Source organism: Tamandua tetradactyla, chromosome 19 (genome assembly GCF_023851605.1).
Source record: "Tamandua tetradactyla isolate mTamTet1 chromosome 19, mTamTet1.pri, whole genome shotgun sequence".
NCBI lineage: Eukaryota > Metazoa > Chordata > Mammalia > Pilosa > Myrmecophagidae > Tamandua > Tamandua tetradactyla.
Genome location: NC_135345.1, coordinates 7,139,672 through 7,161,685, shown reverse-complemented (window position 1 = coordinate 7,161,685; position 22,014 = coordinate 7,139,672). Strand labels below are relative to the sequence as shown.

The 22,014-nt window shown below is 47.6% G+C and overlaps 1 protein-coding gene across 2 annotated transcripts in view; it reads right to left on the bottom strand.

Annotated features, from left to right (window-relative positions):
• CRMP1 (collapsin response mediator protein 1) overlaps nt 1-22,014 on the bottom strand; it is an 80,251-nt gene that overhangs the window by 16,301 nt on the left and 41,936 nt on the right. For both annotated transcript variants that reach the window (XR_013165699.1, XM_077136364.1), the window contains exons 4-8: nt 20,671-20,835; nt 10,925-10,986; nt 8,922-9,002; nt 2,392-2,460; nt 782-902 (exon numbers count right to left, since the gene is read on the bottom strand). Coding sequence is in view for 1 of the 2 variants with exons in the window: in XM_077136364.1 (XP_076992479.1) it covers nt 782-902; nt 2,392-2,460; nt 8,922-9,002; nt 10,925-10,986; nt 20,671-20,835 (498 nt within the window). In the remaining variant the exon portion in view is untranslated. The remainder of the gene's footprint in view (nt 1-781; nt 903-2,391; nt 2,461-8,921; nt 9,003-10,924; nt 10,987-20,670; nt 20,836-22,014) is intronic.

The window sequence follows — 22,014 nt, the reverse complement described above, 5'->3', positions numbered from 1 at the left end:
GCTGGGGAGTGAGGAAGTGAGAAGAGGGACAGAAGGAAGAAGGGAGGGAGAAGGCCCGCCAAGGTGAGTTATTATCAGGTGACCCCTGTGGGCACCTGAAGCCCAATCCTGCTGGGGAGCTCAGGGCGACAGGACGGCATGCACCGTGGCACTGAGGTTCCCACCGAGGTGGAGAGAGCTGGGGATTGGGTCACCGACCACTGCATAGGGGCTGCTTGCTGACCATTAACGTTTCTGAAATGTCAGCTTGCTGCCAACAGCCCACCAGGTGCATTTAGAGACAGGGGCCAGCAGGCTAAGAGGTCTGTAATGTGTCCAAGTCACCTTCGCAGACAGGCATGACCCTGGCTGCCAACAAAGGGCTGACCCCACAACCCTGTGGCTCTGGGAAAGCACCTTCCTCCAGGTGAGACAGAGTGCAGGGCCCCACCCGCACGGCCCGAAAGTGACTAGAAGGCGAGCAGGCCAGCCCAAGGCCCAGGCCCCTCCCTCCCTCGCGGTGGAACCTCAGGACGGAACTGTGGAGTCTGCGGGGCTCCTTGAAACACAAGGTCTCATTTGCACCCGAGAGGCAGGGACCATCGACAAAGGAGGAAACAGGGGCTCGGACCCGTGAGCCACCGCAGGCCCCGTGGCACGCCCAAGAACTGCGCCCCAAGCTGAGGGGGGCGGCACCCCGGGCTCTGCCACTGCAAAACTGTGCCACTGGCCCCCCCCCCCGGTGTCCCCACCGGGCACCTCCTTCCCCGGGCCCCCACTGCCCCAGGGGACAGCCACGGACCTTTCTTCCTGCCCAGCGTGATGACATCAGCCGCGCTCTTACTCATCACCTTGGTGATGTAGACGGGACAATTGACCCGGCCAGCGATGGTGACCGCGCGGAACACAGCCTCGGCCTCCAGCTGGGGACGGCAGAGCGGGGTCACGGGGCGCAAGGGGACGGCAGGGCACAGAGGGAGGGCAGGGCGCAGGGGGAGGGCGGGGCGCAGGTGGAGGGTGGGGTGCACGGGGAGGGTGGGGTGCACGGGGAGGGTGGGGCGCAGGTGGAGGGCAGGGCGCAGGTGGAGGGCGGGGCGTATGGGGAGGGTGGGGCACCCGGGGAGGGCCGGGCGCACGAAGAGGGCCGTCCCCCCCAGGCCCATCGACCCAACCCAGGGTTGTGCTTAGTTAAGCATGGGCTGAAGGGACGTGTGCCGTATCACGGGTGGAAAATGTGGCAGGTGAGAAAAGAAGAAATAAGTCAAAACACCTACGACTCGGGGGCTGGAAGAGAAGCGGGTTATTACGCTTCCTGGGAAATATCCTTCTGCCGGGAGTGTCGCGAGTGTCATTATCACACTCACTATCCCATGCATGCACTCATATCACATACACACTATCACACACCTATCACACTACTATCCCCTACACGCACTAACGTCACACACAATCACACACCTATCACACTCACTTTTCCATGCATGCACTAACATCACACAGTCACACACCTATCACACTATCATACTCTACTATCCCATGCGCAATACCTATCACACTATCACACCCTACTATCCCATGCTCACACTCATATCACAATCACACATTCCTGATCCATCACACACACACCTATCACTATCACACTCTATCACACTCTACTATCCCATACACTCACTTATATCACACACTCACACACACTTTTGCAACCACTCATACACAAACTCATACTCTCACACCCACTCACACACTATCACACACTCATACTCACACTTTCACACAATCACACACTCATCTGCACTCTCAATCACATACACTTGCTCACACTTGTACTCACTCCTACCATCACACTCAAACATATGCACACACCTATATAAACACACACTCATGCCCCACACACTCATACATACAGTAACACAAGCACAGTCATACTCTCATGTACTCACACACATTCACATCTATGCATACACACATACACACAAACACCACACTCATACTCTGCCACCCCCAGGGGTTTTCATTTCCAAGTCTTAGGGGCAGAGTGGGCAGGGCAGGTGGGGTTGTGTCCTGGGCTCGAGGCCTGGGACCCGCCTGCCCGCTCCTACCCTCCGCACCCCAATCCCCAGTGAGGATTCCTACCCAGGGCAGAGAATACAAAGCCAAGTTGAGGCGGCTTGACCCCCGAAGTGTCCAGGGGCTTTGGTGTGAGCAGCCAGGTCCCTGGGAACCCCCACCCCTGGCTTCTTCGCAGGACGTGCCAGTGTCCAGGGCTCCTGCAATCAGAGGGCAGGCCCCAGGGGACGTGTGGGTGCGGGGCTGGAAGGAGGAGGGCCCTGGCTGGCCGCCGCATGCAAACAGCAAAGCAGCAGGGGGCGAGCACCGGCCATGTGGGCCGTGTGCACAGGGAGGGCCCCTTACCTCCTCAGGCCTGCTCAGCGCGTGGCCCTCAGGGCCAGTGATACCCATCTCCAAGATTCGCTTTTGTTCCTAAAAGATGAGAGCACAGGAGTCAGTGATGGTGGGCTTCTCCAGTGACCAGGGCTGGAGGCAACCCTCCCGGGCCCTGGGTAGGGGAAGCTGAGGCCTGAGAGGGCGGGGGGTGGAGGCTGCCCAAGGTCCACCGCAGCCCAGGGGCTCCCTCCACCAACTCCGCTTGCCTTCTCCACATGCCCTTGGGACATCTACATCCAGCAACACACCCAGTCTCCCAGAGCAGCGAGAGGAAGCAGGGACAGGAGGAAGGCACCCTTCCCACCTCCGGTCCCTGAGGCAGGGCCCTGCCTGGGAAAGAAGTAGATTGCAGCAATGCTGGGCATTGCATGGAGTGGCATCAGCCCTAAATCAGGAGGCCAGCTCCTGTCCTGGCCAGCTCGGTGGCTGTGGGCAAGTCAATTGAGATGGCTTAGCCTGTTTTTTGACTCCAAGTGCTGGGTAACGGTGCTTGCGCTGTGGAGCTACTATAATGAATAAATGAGATCACAATTGTAAAATGCTTAGCACAATGCCTGGCACGTGGTACAAACTCACTAATTAGCAGCAGGTTATCTTCATTCTCTACTATCAACTTCTTTGGGGGACAGGAAACTTCTACGTCAAGTTTCTCGTATCACCTTGAAATGGTTCCCTGCGCTGTTGGCCCAGATTCAAATTCACAGACTCCCAGATTTCCTCACCCCAGAGACACTTTTAATTTCTTTTTAAAAGCTTTTATAATGTCCAAATGCCAGCTGTGCTGCTGCTAATTTTAGCTTCTGCGGTTTCGTTACCTTTATTCTCGGATACATCCCTCCCATGAGCTCAGGCTCTGTCTTCCATGGGAAAAAAGCCCACAATTTCACCTGTGCCTCTAAGGTTATTAAGTTCAGGTCTATTATAAGAACATAAACTGGAGTCAAACTCAAGGTCTAATAGCTGGGGTGGAGTTAAGTAAAGAAAGGGCTAATTTGCAGCTATTGAAGATGGGGTTTCCAAAGTGTTTTTGTAAACAGTTTACAAAGAGATTTTATACTATGGAGAAACCCCTATGCCAGATCACTTCAATGACAACAACTATTTATGCCAGAAGGAGGGGAGGGAGGGAGAGAGGAGTAAAGAAAGAAGGGAGGGAAGAAGAGAGGGAGGGGGCAGGATATCTCATAGTGGGGGAAAACGATGGAAGATGATGAAAATAGGGCTTCCAGTTAAGGAAAATGTGCTGTGCATATGCATTATCGAAACCCCACTAAAGCAACTGAAAAGGCTCACTAGACCAAGAAAATGCAGAGAAGACAACAGAAACAAATTTTTTTTTTTGCATCAAAATTGGAAAGGAAGAAGTAAAACTATCACTGTTTGCAGACGATATGATACTATACGTCGAAAACCCGGAAAAATCCACAACAAAACTACTAGAGCTAATAAATGAGTACAGCAAAGTAGCAGGTTACAAGATCAACACTCAAAAATCTGTAGCATTTCTATACACTAGTAATGAACAAGCTGAGGGGGAAATCAAGAAACGAATCCCATTTACAATCGCAACTAAAAGAATAAAATACCTAGGAATAAATTTAACTAAAGAGACAAAAAACCTATATAAAGAAAACTACAAAAAACTGCTAAAAGAAATCACAGAAGACCTAAATAGATGGAAGGGCATACCGTGTTCATGGATTGGAAGACTAAATATAGTTAAGATGTCAATCCTACCTAAATTGATCTACAGATTCAATGCAATACCAATCAAAATCCCAACAACTTATTTTTCAGAATTAGAAAAACCAATAAGCAAATTTATCTGGAAGGGCAGGGTGCCCCGAATTGCTAAAAACATCTTGAGGAAAAAAAACGAAGCTGGAGGTCTCGCGCTGCCTGACTTTAAGGCATATTATGAAGCCACAGTGGTCAAAACAGCATGGTATTGGCATAAAGATAGATATATCGACCAATGGAATCGAATAGAGTGCTCAAATATAGACCCTCTCATCTATGGACATTTGATCTTTGATAACGCAGTCAAGCCAACTCACCTGGGACAGAACAGTCTCTTCAATAAATGGTGCCTAGAGAACTGGATATCCATATGCAAAAGAATGAAAGAAGATCCATATCTCACACCCTATACAAAAGTTAACTCAAAATGGATCAAAGATCTAAACATTAGGTCTAAGGCCATAAAACAGTTAGAGGAAAATGTAGGGAGATATCTTATGAAACTTACAATTGGAGGCGGTTTTATGGACCTTAAACCTAAAGCAAGAGCACTGAAGAAGGAAATAAATAAATGGGAGCTCCTCAAAATTAAACACTTTTGTGCATCAAAGAACTTCATCAAGAAAGTAGAAAGACAGCCTACACAATGGGAGACAATATTTGGAAATGACATATCAGATAAAGGTCTAGTATCCAGAATTTATAAAGAGATTGTTCAACTCAACAACAAAAAGACAGCCAACTCAATTACAAAATGGGAAAAAGACTTGAACAGACACCTACCAGAAGAGGAAATATAAATGGCCAAAAGGCACATGAAGAGATGCTCAATGTCCCTGGCCATTAGAGAAATGCAAATCAAAACCACAATGAGATACCATCTCACACCCACCAGAATGGCCATTATCAACAAAACAGAAAATGACAAGTGCTGGAGAGGATGCGGAGAAAGAGGCACACTTATCCACTGTTGGTGGGAATGTCAAATGGTGCAACCACTGTGGAAGGCAGTTTGGTGGTTCCTCAAAAAGCTGAATATAGAATTGCCATACAACCCAGCAATACCATTGCTGGGTATCTACTCAAAGGACTTAAGGGCAAAGACACAAATGGACATTTGCACACCAATGTTTATAGCAGCGTTATTTACAATTGCAAAGAGATGGAAACAGCCAAAATGTCCATCAACAGAAGACTGGCTAAACAAACTGTGGTATATACATACGATGGAATATTATGCAGCTTTAAGACAGGATAAACTTATGAAGCATGTAATAACATGGATGGACCCAGAGAACATTATGCTGAGTGAGTCCAGCCAAAAACTAAAGGACAAATACTGTATGGTCCCACTGATGTGAACGGACATTCGAGAATAAACTTGGAATATGTCATTGGTAACAGAGTCCAGCAGGAGTTAGAAACAGGGTAAGATAATGGGTAATTGGAGCTGAAGGGATACAGACTGTGCAACAGGACTAGATACAAAAACTCAAAAATGGACAGCACAATAATACCTAATTGTAAAGTAATTATGTTAAAACACTGAATGAAGCTGCATCTGAGCTATAGGTTTTTGTTTGTTTGTTTGTTTGTCTGTTTTTTTTACTATTATTATTACTTTTATTTCTTTTCTCTACACTAACATTCTATATCTTTTTCTGGTGTGTTGCTAGTTCTTCTAAACCGATGCAAATGTACTAAGAAACGATGATCATGCATCTATGTGATGATGTTAAGAATTACTGATTGCATATGTAGAATGGTATGATTTCTAAATGTTGGGTTAATTTCTTTTTTTCTTTTTCCGTTAATAAAAAAAAAATTTTTTTTTTTGCAAATATTTTTTTATTCACTGATCAAATCACTCTGGGATTTATTGGGGCATCACTCTGGACAAACCAACAAAATCTCATGTCCCACACAAGGTTCCATGGACTTATGGTGAGAAACAAAATTTTTGAAGCTAGAAAGCAGACAGACAACTGAGAACTGGCCTACGGGTGCTGAGAAAGTGAAGTTCTAAATTGATCATGGGGAAACCTAAGAAGCCCCTGACATAAAACTCAAGAACTGAGCACCAAGCTGGGTTCTCCAGCAGTGCCAGTTGGAAGAGTAAATGGGTGCACTGTGGAAAGGGTTAGCAGGGACTCCTGAAGCGGAATAAACACACACCCTACAACCCAGAGATTCTATTCCTACCTACTGTCAGTTCTCTTCACCGACAGATCCCTCGGTCCAGCAGCTTAGGGGGGACTGAGCCCTGGGCACAGCCACATGAGTGAGCTAAGAGACAGCTCCTCCCCAGCTGTGCCTCGAGATGACCGGGCTCCACTGGTACCTCCACTGTAGCCCGTGACAGGATGGGAGCCAGCAAGGGTCCTCGCATGTCATGGCAGAAGCCTGAGCGGCGCTGTCACCTGCAGTTCTGCAGAAAGTGAGAAATGGGCCTCTAGTCAAGGAGACCACTCAGCGAGTCACTGTCAGGGCTGCCTGGTTTCTTCTCACTGGTTGTTTGAAAGGCAGCAAGGGGGAAATAAAGTCAGGGGTGGGCTGGGAAACACACAGGAAACAGGGCTTGATGATGTTGAAATTTCTCAGTCTCTTCAAAGGACAAAAGATGGTAAAATTTAGAAATGACTTCTGAGCAAATTTCAAAAGTAGGACACTGCCAGGAAATAGTTATCTAGGGATAGAGTCAAGGGTGTGACTCAATGACCTTTTGTTAGGAGCTTAGAGAGATGGAGATGAAGATGGTGCATCAGGGTATTCAGGGCATGAGAGATTTGGGGGGTGCCCCACGGCCCTGACAAATGAACAGAACTGCTTCCCAGAAGCTTAAGGGCACCGTCCCTCAGCTCCCTCACCGAGATGCAGGAGGGCTTACCTGGAGGGAATGTGTGGGCATGACCTTTGTCTAAAAGGAGTGACTTCCAGTGAGAGTCACAGGAGACCCACGAAGTTTTGGGGAGAATTACTTGAGCAAGACACTGCCCACTAGGACCATAAGGACAGAGATGGCACCAAATGAAAAGAGGCCGTTGGACCCCTCTGATCTCTAGGGGCAGGGAGCAGGCCTAGAAAGTTATTCAGCAGCAAATGCCTGCTACCCTTCACGGAGAAGGAAGCATGATGCATAGGATGGAACCAAAAGTGCAGAAGCTGGAGCTGAGAGCTATGGAGAATTGTTCTCAGGCGTTGAGACCTATTCAAGGAACCGCCATCCTCTCTCTGCCCAGCTGGATTTCAGAACTGCTCTAGACGAAGGAATTCTTCACGCCTTCCTTTCTCCCCTTTGGAACAGGAATACCCATGGCAGTTATAGCCTACCCGTCCCTCCGTGTGTGCTGTGTGGGGGAGACAGAGCCACCTCTTTAGCTTTACGGAGCTAGACTGAAAGGACACCTGAGCTACACTGAGACCTGACTCAGACGACGAGCTCTGCACCTGGAACTACTGCCGCAACGAGAGGAAACACGTGGACCTCGGGACAGTTGAATGTACTTTGCACGGAGGAAAGACATGCATCATGGGGACTAGGGATGGCCTCCAATGAACCCCACTTCCTGGCACCCCGTTCTTGGAGAAACTTTGCTCCTTGAATGTGGGCAGGACTTTGAGACTTGCTACCAATGAGCCCGAAAGGGCTGTGGGGTGGAACTGAGGCACTGTTTTGCATTTTTACTTTTTATTTTTGAAAGAGTTTCATTCTATAGATAATTTGCAAGGACACAGGCAGTAAGAAGTCAAGTCAGGAGTTTAACCCTGAGAGTTAAACCCTTGGCCCTCATGCTGTGCTCCACCAGGCTCTGGAACTAGTGGACCAGGGCTGCCACCCCAGGTAATGGTGAGTAAGTCACTCCCCCACTCTAAAAAAGGAAAGACTGTATCTCCCTCATGGAGTGGCTATGGATGTCAAGACCTCCTCAGCCTGCCTGGCATCAGCTACTTCTAATGATGCTTCCAAATCTCCTCCTGTATCCCTGATCTGGACATGTGGCATTATCATCCAGGGCCATATCAGAGCCCAGGTAGGGGCCAGGCTGCATTCCCCAGCCCCCCCCCCTCAATGAGCCCTGTGGCTTGTGCTCCCTCCTCTCACCTCCCCCATCTCTAGCTCCTCAATTTCTCACGAGAAATGAGGAGGTCCCTTCTCTAGCTGATCACCCTTTCTTCTCTTCCCATCAAATCCTCCATCCCACCCTCAAACTGGTCACTAAGTGTCCATACATCTGACCCGTGCCTGCCTCTGGCCTAGTACCTGTCAGCTGTTGCATGTCACACACAGATGCCGTGTAATCCTCGTGACACTGCAAGGAAGGCATTTATAGAGAAAGGACGAGAGCCTCTGTGGGTGAAGTCACGGCTGGGAGATGGAGGCGGGCGTGGGATGGAGTGCCTGCTGCCTCCGTCCATGGTGCCCCACAATTCCCCAACAACAAGGGGCAACCCCAGCTTCCACGTGCATTGCCTCTGGTGTACCCCGGGTTTGCAAAGCGTTTTTAGTCAGCTCTTTATCTGCCCCTCCAATAAATCCTTTGACGTTCACAAGGAAGCGATGATGACCCCATTGTACAGATGAGAAAACTGAGATCCAAGAGGCAGCGTGGGGGCACCTCCCACCTTGGGGTGCCTGATATGATGTCCACTTCTTGGCTTGACCCTCCCTAATCAGCAGCCCCCCGCCCCCTTTATTGCTCCCTTCCCAGCAAGAACGACCATCTCAGGTGGAAGGGGTGAGGAGTCACGCAACTCACCTGAGCTATCAGGTCTCCGTTTTCCGCGTGGACCAGGATCACGGCTCCCAGCCCCTTCAGAACGGTGAAGGCTTCATAGAGCTGAGGAAGCATGAGGCACTGGCGTCAGATTAAAATCACCACATCCTGTGCACCGATGTGCTCGGCTCTGTCCCTGCACGCCCTCATCTGCCTGCCCGCCTCTGGGTTCACAGTGTGGCCGCTGCATTTGTATCGATGGAGTGCAATGCTCAGCAACATTCAGACTGGGGAAGACTCTCCCCCTGGGCCCGACACCTTGCAAACCCGAAGCAGGAGGCTGGGGACAGGGGCTGGGGGCGGCGGTACCCATCACAGCCATACCATGGCAAGGCTGTGCCCTCAGCCGTGGTGCCTCTTTGCCCCTCCTGCTGGCTTGGTGCCTTCAGAGGGCCTTCTCTTTGGCTTTGTGCCTAGGGAGCTGTAGGCAGTGACAGCTAGTATTCAGTCACTTTTAGTTTCACATTGTATTACGCGACTGACCCTGCTAAGCCAGTGCTGTGCCACAGACACCAGTGTACCATGGGGAATGGGTGCATCTCGGTATCATTTTATCCTGTGTACTTTTATAGACCATGGTGGCAGAGGGGGAGGGAAAAACTAGTAACTGCAATACTCACATACTATGTACCACACCGAGCGTCAGCCTCTTTACTCAATCTCAGCCATGCCTAGAGCCTGATGCCTGCTTCCCACCCGAGAATCTGCCATGGGACATTTGCACCTGAGCATCAACCAGCCTCCGTGTTCTCTCCCTGGGCCACTTGAATCCTACCCCTATTCTCCGTTGCAGATGCAGGTGGGGAGGCAGTGCCAGGCACAAGCCCACACTCGGGACTGTTCGATTCTTTCTATCCCCAGGGCCTCAGAACAGAACAGGCACTGACTGCAATTAGACTGGAGTGCCACGTTCTAGGTTTTCCATGTAATAAAACCGATTTTCAGCTTTCAAAAGCCCTTTGCTCACTGCTCCAAAGGCCTCCGTGGCATCTTTGGGTAAGTTACTTTCTATGGCCCCAAGTGTCACTTGGGGAAGGCAGGATATCAGTGCTGGTCCGATCGTTCATGTTGGTGGTGACAGCTTAGTGACACCCACAGAGCACTTGCCATAGCCAGGCACTAACCCAGAGCTTTGCCTGCATTAATTCATTGAATCCTCCTGACAGTCTCTGTGCAGCAGGTGCTATGAGGGGCTCCCACATCGATGGGAATGCTACAGCACAGAGGGGTTAGGAGAGCTGCCCCGGGCTGCACAGTAAGCAGCTGGCACACAGGCTTGCAGCCAGGTCATCGGGCTGCAGCCTCCATCCCCTCCGTAAGCACACTACAGAGCCCTCCCAACAAGCAGACAGCAGGAAGCAAGGATAACCAAACAAATCTTGAAGTCCAGGAATAAGGAGACTAGGTACCCAATAAGCACTGACTCCCCAGACCTGGAGAACAATTTCCAGCTTCATCTCATCTCATCCACATGAGCAGAGCTTGAAGCTGGCAGGGCCAGCAATTTCATAACATCTCACAGATGAGAAAGTGGAGGAGGGAAGTGCTCGCCTAGTGCTCCGTGATCGGGTCAAAGGAGAGCAGCCACCCATTAAGTGTCAACGCTAAGGGGACGAGTCCGGACCTGGCTGGAATGGTGGAATCAATGGTGGAGCTCCAAGGAAGGGCTGGCTCCAAGCCCCACGCCGGGTGTCTGTGCTGGGACCTAAGAATCTGTCTTCTTGATGAGCTCCTGAGATGATTCGAGGGTGAGTGGGTTTGGGCAAGGCCATGTCAGGGCTCACCCACCCCACTCTCAGGGTCAGGGAAAACATGAAGGACCAGGGACCGGCAAAAGACCACCCTGCAATTCAGTGGGAGAGCCCAGGTGTGAGCCAGGGCGCCCGGGCCCAGCTTGCAGGCTTGCCCTCGCCCATGCCACTTTGGCCGTGCAAAGCGGGCCCATTCCCACCCGGGCGGTGGGGAGAGCGTGGGTGCAGCTGTACCTGGCTATCAGACATCTGGTAGAGGTCCTTGTAGGCCATGTAGACTTGGAAGGAATTGACTCCTGTTTCAAGATAAAAATCAGAATAGAAAAATGTGTTTGAGAGAGAAATAAGCAGGTCTCTCTAGAATGCCAATGACCACAGTGGGGTGTGGCGACCACTCGGGCACAGGGAGCCCAGGGGGCTGTCGGCATTGATGGTGGGGGCGCCCAGCCCCGCCTGCAGGCTGCACAAGGGCCAGAGGAGGCATCCAGGGAGGTCGCTCCTACGCTGGATCTGAACAAGGAGAAAGAGGAGGAGGCAGCAGAGAAGGAAAAGGAGGAGGAGGAGGCGGAAGAGAAGGAGAAGAAGGAGGAGGAGGAGGAAGAAGAAGAAGAGGAGGAGAAGGAGGTGGAGAACAAGGAGGAGGAGGAGGATTATCCTGGCAGAGACGTGAACAGGCATGGATGGGTGTCCACTCACGGGAAGAGGGCCTGTGGCTGAAGCAAAGCAAGCATGTGCCTTTAAAGCAGGGACGTGGCACGATGAGCTGTGTGCGTCCTGTGTGGCACAGAGCCTTCTCTGGCAGCAGTGTGGAGGCTGGGCTAATAGAAAGGCAAGGAGGAATGGACAGAGCTAGGAGGCTGCCAAAGGCAAAGGGAACAGGACAGACACACCGAGGCTCTAAGCCAAGGTGGGAAAAGCAGGGATGAAGAGAAAGTGGAGTGTGGGGAACTCAAAAAGTTGAAATGAATTTTCAGGCTGCAGGAAGCAGAGGAGTTGGGGAGAGATTTCTCTGGTTTGCCTTCAGATTGCTTGGGGACGGGGACCACACTGTATATGTTATTTTGTTTTCCCACCCATAACATGGGCTTCGGGATGTTTGTTGATGGACTCATGAAATATTTAGATTAGGAAAAGAGGAATTTAATGTAAATATATTAAATGGAATGGAAGAGCCTTTTATACCGAGTAAGGTACAAGCAATAGTGAAGACAAGTGGAAAATCTCTATGTGTAGAAAACCCTGGCAACAACAACAGACATTTTCTCCAAAAGATCAGAAGTTAAAAGATAAAATTCTACTCAGAAATCAGCATAAAATATGTCTCTGACTAAACAAATAGACTGAAACAAAAATAATGCCACATAACAGGTATTATCTTTTCAATAAAGAAAAAAACTCTTTAAATGTGTCTGTGGTACAAAAACAAACAGAAGTACATACAGACAGAAGAAATAGCAATGAGTAAACAGGTACACTCATCGTAAGAGGTAAATTCATAGCCTTAAATGCTTTCCTATTTTTTAAAGGGGAGGAGAGGGATATATAAACCAAGTAAGTTTCTACAACAAGAAACTTCTAAAGAACTAAATGAAGTTCATCAGAAATCAGAAGTTAAAAAGACAGATAAGAGCAGAAATAATGAATGAGGAAACAGAAACATAGCAGAATTAATTAGTATATCCAAGAACCGGTTCCCTGGGGGATGGGTGGGAATGGGGAGAGAGTGAAGAGCTCTCAGATTAGAAGCTAGTGTGAAAAGTTATAACAGTTACAACTTATTAAGGGAAACTTTCTGTAAATTAATTTTACAAACTCAAAATAAAAAGCAAACAACCGATATGAAAAATATACTGCCAAAAATTTTACAGTAGTTAAAAATAATTCTATTTCTAAAACACCAGAAAGTGGGGTGGAGTGAGAGAGTTATAATTCCAAAGGACCCATACAAGGGACTAGCAAAGTTCTGTTCCCTGACTTGAGTGGGATACACCCTATAGTAATTCATGGAGCCAAATATTTAATTGTCTGGTTTTCTGTATCTGCCTTTTATTTTATAATAAAAAAATTAAAAGCAAAGAAGCAAAAGACAAAGGCAAACCATGATTTCAAACCATTTAAGAAAAAAGTAAACAGCTAAAAATAAAGATAGGAAAAAGACTTTGTTTTTTTTATAATCAAAATAATTCAAATTAAAATGTCAATATAGTGCTATATTTTAAAATATGCTGTTCAATGCTGCCTCTTACATGGCAGGTAATGATGAAAATGTAAGTGCAACTGCTTAGAAAAATAATTTAGCAATACATATCAGGAGTTTTCAATGTCCTCATGTCACTTGCCCTGGTAATTCTATTATAAGCAGTAAATCATCATGGAAATACGGTGAGCCCTAATACTCACAAACCCTCCTAAATTCACAAATGCTGTGATCTCAGTTCTTCTCTAAGAATGTTCTAGATCTATGGGATTGTATTGAATTCCTAGGGTTGTTACTGGGTATTGAATCATGTACCCCACAAAAGAGATGGTCACGTCTTCATGTGCATCCCAGGGGCTGTGAACTCATTTGTAAATAGAATGTTTTGAGTATATTATTATTAATTAAGGATCGGCCAAACTGAATCAAGGTGGGCTTTAATCTGTATGGCTGGAGGCTTTATAAAGAGGAAACTCAGGCACAGTCAGAAGAAGCCAGAGAGGAGAGAGAGGTTACCACAGGATGGAGACCGAGATACAGGCCAATGCACCCCAAAAATGGGCATAAACCAGTAGCACAACACTCCAGCCTTTGGGGAGAAATCATGGGCTTGCTGAGACCTTTATTTTGAAATTCTTGCCTCTGAAGTCATGAGTCAGTCAATTCCTGTTGTTAAGTCAACCCATAATGTGGGATTTGTAACAACAGCCCTGGGAAACTAAGGCAGTTTGGGGTACTGAGAGGGGGTTTTGCTGTTAGGAGTATCTAAAAAGGCAGAAGTAGCTTTGGAATTGGGTAACGGGGAGAGGCCGGAAAAATTTCAAGGCGCTTGATGGAAAAAGCCTAGATAGCAGTGAAAAGCTGTAGAGAAAGCTTCTATTGTCCTAAAGAATATAAAATCATTATGGACAGAATGTTTGCAGAAATATGGAATTAAATGTGTTTCCAGCGAGGCCTTGGAAGAAAGTGATGAACTGGAATCTGGAGAAAAAGTGATCTCCGTTACAAAGCTAAGAGAAAAACTTGACAAAATTGTGTTCTGATGTCAGATGGAATGCAGAACTTGTAAACAATGAACTAAGATATTAAACTGAGGAGGTGTCAAAGCTAACTGTGGAATGTGTGACCTGGCTTCGCCTTGCAGCTTATAGCAAACTGGGAGAGGAAAGGGATTAACTGAGGACTGAACTTTTATGCACAAAGGAACCAGAAACTGATGATTTGGGAAATTCTTGGCCTACCTGGACGGTGCTGTGAGACGCCCCATCAGGGCCATCTCTGAGCTTTGGGAAGTGAGTTCCCAAAGAATGGAGCTCTGTGCAAAGCATGTGGCTGAACCGCCCTGTGCTAAGGAGATTCAACATCTGACTCCTGGATCTGGCCATACACCTTGGAGAAAGTTAGAATTGGAAATGCATTTTCCAGGAGGGCTCTTTGGACCCTCTTGAACTGGATGCAAAACTAACAAGGTTTTGAGAATTCTGTATGAGCAGCAGCACCGTCAATCTGGACTAAAAGCGAGAGAAGTGGAACAAAACAAAGGAAAAATGACTCCAAGGCCAGAGGCACGGGAGCAGAGGTCTGAACCCAAGAGGCCTCGCCCGGCAAACAGCAGGGGGCTTCTGCCTCAGTGTGTGGAGGGCCGGCCTCCCCTCCTCCTGTTAGGGGAGACTGCGGCCAGCAGCCCAATGCTTAGAATGGGTCGGGGCCCATGCCCCAGCATTCATGGAAAGCCTGGCTACCACCGTCATGCTCAGAGAGGGTGGGGCCGACCCCAGGTGTCCAGGGAGAGTGTGGCTGCTGCCCCAGCACCTGCAGAGGGTGAGGCTGCCTCTCCAGCAGCCTCACAGAACAAAGCATCGCTGAGTAGACTCTCAGGCCGTGGAGCCTAGTGGTCCGCCCTGCTGGGGTTCAGATTTGTTTGGTACCCATGATCCCTGTTTTCCTTCCAATTTCTCCTTTTGGGAATGGGAATATCTATCCTATACCTGTCCCGCTATTCTATTTTGGAAGCAAATAACTCATTTCTGGGTTTCACAGGTCCACAGACAGAGGAATTTTGCCCCAAGATGGGCCATGTTCATAGATTTTGATGAGACTTTGGACTCAGAGTAGTTACTAAAATGGCTCGAGGCTTTTGGGATTTTGCAGTGGGGTGAGTGCATTTTGCATATGGGAAGAAAATGTCTTTTGGGAGCCCAGAGAGTAGGCTGCTGCAATTGACTCAAGTTCTTCCACAAAAGACATGTCTGACTCTGGACTCATGTTGCCATGGGTGTGAACCATTTAGAAATAAGACATCTTTTGACAATGTAGTTAGTACGGTGGCCAAACTCAGAGTGCACCTTAATCTATATGACTGGAGGCCTTACAACTAGAAGAAATTTGGAGGTAAACAGGAAAAAACAGAAGTCAGAGAGGTCACACAGGAGAAAGAGACTGCCAGATGACAGGAGGCAGAGATGCAAACTAAGATGCCCCAAGAACGGTAGCAGGTCAGCACCGGAAGCTACAGACTTCGGGGAGAAAGCATGGTCTTGCCAACATCTTCATGACAAAAGTCTAGCCTCCAAAACGATGAGCCAATAAATTCCTGTGGTTAAGCCAGTTCATAATCTGGAATATGTCACAGGCGCCTGGAAAACTAAGGCAGCTGTGAGGCCACTCCCACTGCCCTCCCACTCTCGGAACATTCTCACGTTATCTAGCAGCGTTCCTCTTCCCTCTTCCCCTATCCATTCAGTAACCAGGAGCAGCCAAGATACGACGTGACCCCAGGCCCCAGATGGTGGGTCCAAAGCACCTGGCAGATGCAAGTGTGGACCAGATGTGAGGCTGGGTCCACCCGATACCCAAGGACACCTGCTGGTCTTCAAAGCAGAGGCGATACAGACCCAGACAGGCTGCTGCATTCCACCCCAGGGGATAGGGAAGAAGAGAACGCAAGTCTAGAGTGGGAAGTGCAAACACAGCTGGCTCAAAGTGACAAGGAGAGATGGGCACAGAGGGAGACCCTCGCGGACCTGGGCTCCTCAGGTACACGCCTGTTGTCACTCAAGAAAATGTGCTTCATTTTGCTAAGCTCAGCCCTGGAGGGATCCTGTGGTTTACCATCAAACCCAGGATGTGGACCTCTAGACTGGATGAAGAAAAATTTAATTCATCAACCATAAGCAGGTTTGTTTACTTGCAGGGCTTCTGGTAATGTGCATTAAGAATATTGCAGAATGGGGCGGGCCGCGGTGGCTCAGCGGGCAAGAGTGCTTGCCTGCTATGCCGGAGGACCCCGGTTCGATTCCCGGCCCCAGCCCATGTAAGAAACAAACAAACAAACAAAATATAATAAAACAAGAAAATGTTTAAAGATGTCTCCCTTTCTTCCTCCCTTCCTTCCTTCCATCCTTCCTTCCTTCTCTCTGTCTTTCCTTCCCTTCCTCCCTCTTTCTTTAAAAAAAAAAAAAAAAAAAAAAGAATATTGCAGAAGAGAATAAGTAAGGAGTACTTACCAAACTTAGTGGACCCCAATTCCTTCATGGAGTACTTATTTTCTCATTCATCAGATATTTCCTGAGTACTTACTATGTGTGAAGCAGCATTCTAAAACCTAGAGATTCAGCTATTTGTGGTAGGAGGTTCCTCTCTACAGCTGGCAGGGATGGCAAGCAATAAGCAAGCAAAAAATAAGATAAGATAATTTTAGGTAGAGATAGGTGCCAGGAGGAAATTAGAACAGGCTGAGAAATTTCAAAAGTTCATAAAGTGTTTGCAGCAATCCCCATCAAGAAGCAGACTCTATTTCCCCAGTCCTCGAATCTATGTCAACGTGAACTTCTGCCACCCCACAGCTTCTTTTTTCCTCCTCTTTTCAGTAGTTTCTATATCAAAGTCTCTATTTCGAGACTGAAATGCTGCCAACACATCCAACAAAACCTATAATTATTATGAATAGAGTTCGGGGTCTGTGGTTTAGAGGTCACAAGCAGGGCTCGCCTCCCAGTGGTTTATCCTAAATCCCATCCCAAGAGACAGCCATTCTCCCCTGCCAAATCCACGCACTGCCCTGGCAGCAGTCTGCCTTAGAATAACTTCTTCTATTTTAAGATTTCTAAAATAACCCAGGGAATAATCCATGTAAGAACTGATTTGTGTAGTGAATGCTGGATCTCTGAGCTTGGTTCTGGAACTACACTGCATACCTGGGCTCTGCCAGCCTAAATACATTAGAGAGAACTCCTGCAGGAAGGTGCTCCAAAACCGGGCGGCACTTTGCCAAGCTGCAGGCTGCGCCCTACAGAAGATCTCCGAGCGCAGGGAGCTCCCCAGGGTGCTGAAACCCAGCCTGAGCCCCTCCCGCTAAGCCTGTGCCCTGACACAAGGACACCGGCTTTTGCTTCCTTCCTTGGTCTACCTTGAGAGACACGGAAAGGGCTTGCTAGCTACAGCTCTTAGGAAAGCCTGCTGCTGTGTGACACTGGGGGAGTTATTAACCCTCTCTGGACTTCCGTTTCCCATCTCTAAAAAGACAGGGAGTGGCTGAATGAGCTCTGAACTGATTTCCCGTCCAGAAAACCCTCTACACCTGATTTTATAACACAATCGTGACAACCCTCACAATTCCTGGGCCAGCCCTTCTAACCCAGAGATGCACTAAAATTCCTAGGATACAAGAAATCAGGCATGTCCCTTGCTTCCCATTTCTCTCCCTCCCTCCCCTCATGTATTCAGTCAATGCTTTAAACATTTACTGAGAATCTATTCTAGGTCAGGCACATGTAAGTATTTGGAATACAGAACTCAATAAAAGCATCTTCCAGGAAATCAATGCCAGCCCACAAATATGTGGGGCATCTTTCACCTGTGCAGGCAACATCCATGCAACTATGAGGAAGACAGCAAGTCCCTGCCCTTGGGTCAGGGGGCAAATCTCAACAAGGAAACAGGCAAAGATGACTTTCTGTGAAAAAGAATGGGGATGTATGGGGGTATAGGACACTCAGTCTGGGTGGGGGTATCAGGGAAAGCTTCCTGGAGGAAGGTGTACCTCAACCACAAATGGAAGACTAAGAAGCAGGAAGATAATTATCTGAAAGCAAGAGACAATTTAAAGGACATGGGGGTTCAGGAGTGCTGGGTACGAGGGGCCAGACATGAGATGAATCTGGGAGGGGGGTGGGCAAGGAAAAGGTCCATGCAAGCCACGAGGGCAACTTAGAATTTAGCCAAGAACAACTTGGAATTTATCTGCTGGAGGAGTTGCAGGTGACTGATTGTCTATTTTAAGGCAATGTGTGGCTGTGGGTGAGAGGCTTGGAGGGGGTGAGCATGGAGGCAGAGATGGCCTACAAGGTTGACATGGGTGTCCGAATGGGACATAATAAAAAGTCTCGACCAGGGAAGGGCTGCAGGACAGAGACCCACGGAAGGGCTGGAGCTATGGAGCAGGCAGGGCCACGGATCCAGCTGTGGGCTGGCTGGGGGGTGAGGAAGGGGTTCTTCAAGGATGCGTCACCATCGGTGTTTCCCTAGGTTTCCCCTTGAGCAATTGAAATGTGACCCACCTCACTCAAGGTGGGTCTTAATTCTCTTACAAGAGTCCTTTGTAAGAGGGTAAAGGACACACAGAGAGCCCAAGAGAAGCTCACAGAAAAAAAAGCCCCACGAGAAGCGAAGGGAGACAGGTAGAAGCTAAAGAGGACACAGAAAACCCAAAGAGGAAGCCACTGAAGCCAGAAGCTGGAAGCAACAAAACATGGGAAAGAAAAACTAGAATACACTGGCCATGTGCCTTCCCATGTGACAGAGGAACCCAAGTTCATCAGGAGCTCACCTTCAGAGTCCAGGAATCATCCTACTAATGCTTTGATTTGGACATTTTCACAGCCTAAGAACTGTAAATTGTATGCTACTAAATCCCCATTGTATAAGCCAACCCATTTCTGGTCTATTGCATTTCATCAGCTTTAGCAAACGAAAACAAGTTCTTAGCACAGGCCAGGCACAGTGATAAGAACTTTTCATGTAGCTTCTCATTTGATCTTTGTGACAACCTTTTTATTACCTCCTTTTCCGAGTGAGGAAACTGAGGCACAGAGAGGTCAAATGAATGGCCCAAGGTCACACAGCTGCTAAGGGGAGAGGCCTGGTTGTCCATGACATAGCGTTGAATGAAAACAAAGCATACTGAAAAATATTATGCATATTGTGATTCCATTTATGTAAAACTTATATGTATAGTAGATATATATATGTGAGTGTATGTATACAAATAGGAAATGTCTATACATTTTTTTAAAAATCTGTATATATATTTACAAATAAGAAAAATAGCTGGAAAACAAAAACCAAATTACACTTTTTGCTTTAGACACTTCTTTTTTCAACATACATGTACTAATTTCAAAACCGATATCAAAGTTTTAAGCTAGTTAGATATTTAAAACCCATGTGTACGCCTAAAAACTTGAAAAATGTTAAAACCTTTGACCTAGAACATACCTTTCTGGAAATCAGAAATGAAAGCCAGTGTTTATATACAAAGATGTTCACCATAATATGATATATAACAAAACAAATAGAAGCCCTAAACACCCAATAAAAAGAAAATAGCTAAGCAAAGGAACCACCGCATTACACATTACAAGCCATTAAAAATTTATTAATGAAGAGTAATGACTACTCTAAACTGTGAAGTGAAAAAAGAGGATTCCAAATAACAGCAATGGCATATCTACAAGGAAAATTTTCATAGACAATAGGGACTAGAAGGGACAGTCATTAACACTAATTGTAAATTGCTATGGGGAGGTAGGGCAAGAGATCATTTCTTTTCCTTCTCTCCATTTTCTGACTTTTTTGTATTAAACGAGAAAATGTATCATATATATTTCAAAATCTGAAGAAGCACCCTAGCTCCCCTTAAAGCACCGTTATTTGATGCCATCTCCCCTGAAGTTTCTCCCAGCCCACCCCTTCCCTTACTGACAGCTCATGCCCTAACGCACTCTCTTCAAATGTCCTTTGCTTCCTTTTTGTTTTCAGTTCAATTCACCTCCATTTGAAGTAGCTGTAAAATGCACACTGTAAAGCGTCAACACTAGGTAGAGACTATTTAGAGGCATTGGGTGTGAGCACAGACAGGGGGCACACAGGTGGGAGGCAGAGATGTGTAGAAGGAAGTCCTTTCCTTCACACAGCTCAGTGTTTCATGGAAGAGCCAGACAAGCAACCGATGCTCCAAAATGCAAGAACTCATGGAAAGAGTGCTTCAAAAGAGTTCCAAGTAAGCTGCCTTGGATATTCAAGGAAAGAAGCAATTCCAACAGTGAAATCAGAGGTGACATTGGAGCTGGAGGTGAGCAGAGTAGGATTTTGACAGGCAGAGAAGAAGAAAAGACATTCCTGGTAGGGAATGAGCAATGGCCCAGAGATGAACAAGGTGTCAGAAATAGCATTCGAGATAACAAATACCAAGATGTGCTTATGGTAGTAGAGGGAGATAAGCCAGGAAAGGAAATAGAGGCTAGATAAGGTAGGACCTTGCCTTCCAGGCTAAAGGAATCAGGCCTTCTTCTGTGAACAGGGGGATACCTCCAAAAAGCTTAAGGCAGAAGAGGACATGCTCTTAAGAAGAGTAGCCTGTTTTCCACCGTTCCTTTTTGCAGCAGGATGCAGTTCATGTCCAGCTCCCAGCAGATGCAGGTAAAGGGATTTTTAAATCCACACAATTAGATTCACCAAGGAACCAGGGACCAGAACCCTATTCCATTCTGAGCCTTTAACTGACCTTTGTCCTGCACCAGCACCTCCAGCTCCTCCCGAACACCATCATACCAGCTCGTGATATCCACATGGAGGGAGTAGTCACAGCAGGATTTGTTGTCAGCAGCCTCATGCCACTTCTCAAAGGCAGTCAGCAGGCTGGACCCAGGTTCAGGGACAACATGGTCAACTGGAGCAGAAAAATACGTGTCATGCTCAAGGGTGCTTAGGACCCAAGTTATTCCAACAAGTATTTACTGATCTTCTGGGTTCACAAAGGGTGGCAGTTGCATCACCACCACCATCATCATCATCACCACCATCATCACTACCACCACCATCATTATCACCATCATCACCACCACCACCGTCATCATCACCACCACCACCACCACCATTATCATCATCATCACCACCATCATCACCACCACCATCATCACACCACCATCATCATCACCACCACCATCATCACCACCATCATCACCACCATCATCACCACCATCACCATCATCATCACCACCATCATCACCACCACCACCATTATCATCATCATCACCATCATCATCACCACCACCATCATCACACCACCATCATCACCACCACCATCATCACCACCATCATCACCACCATCATCACCACCATCACCATCATCATCACCACCACCACCATTATCATCATCATCACCACCATCATCACCACCACCATCATCACACCACCATCATCATCACCACCACCATCATCATCACCACCACCATCATCATCACCACCATCATCACCACCACTATCACCACCACCATCATCATCACCACCACCATCATCATCACCACCACCATCACTACCACCACCATCATCATCACCATCATCACCACCACCACTGTCATCATCACCACCACCACCACCACCATTATCATCATCACCATCATCACCACCACCATCATCACCACCACCATCATCACACCACCATCATCACTACCACCACCATCATCACCACCATCATCACCATCATCACCACCATCATCACCACCATCACCATCATCATCACCACCATCATCACCACCACTATCACCACCACCATCATCATCACCACCACCATCATCATCACCACCATCACCACCACCATCATCATCAACACCACCATCAACACCGCCACCATCATCATCACTATCACCACCGCCACCATCATCATAACCATCATCACCACCACCATCATCATCACCATACCACCATCATCATCGTCCCCATCATATTATCCCACCACCATCATCACTATTAAATCACTAATATCATCATCATCATCCATCATGATCATCACCATTATAGATGCCTTCACCGCCACCACCATCCCCCTCAATCATCACTATCACCACCA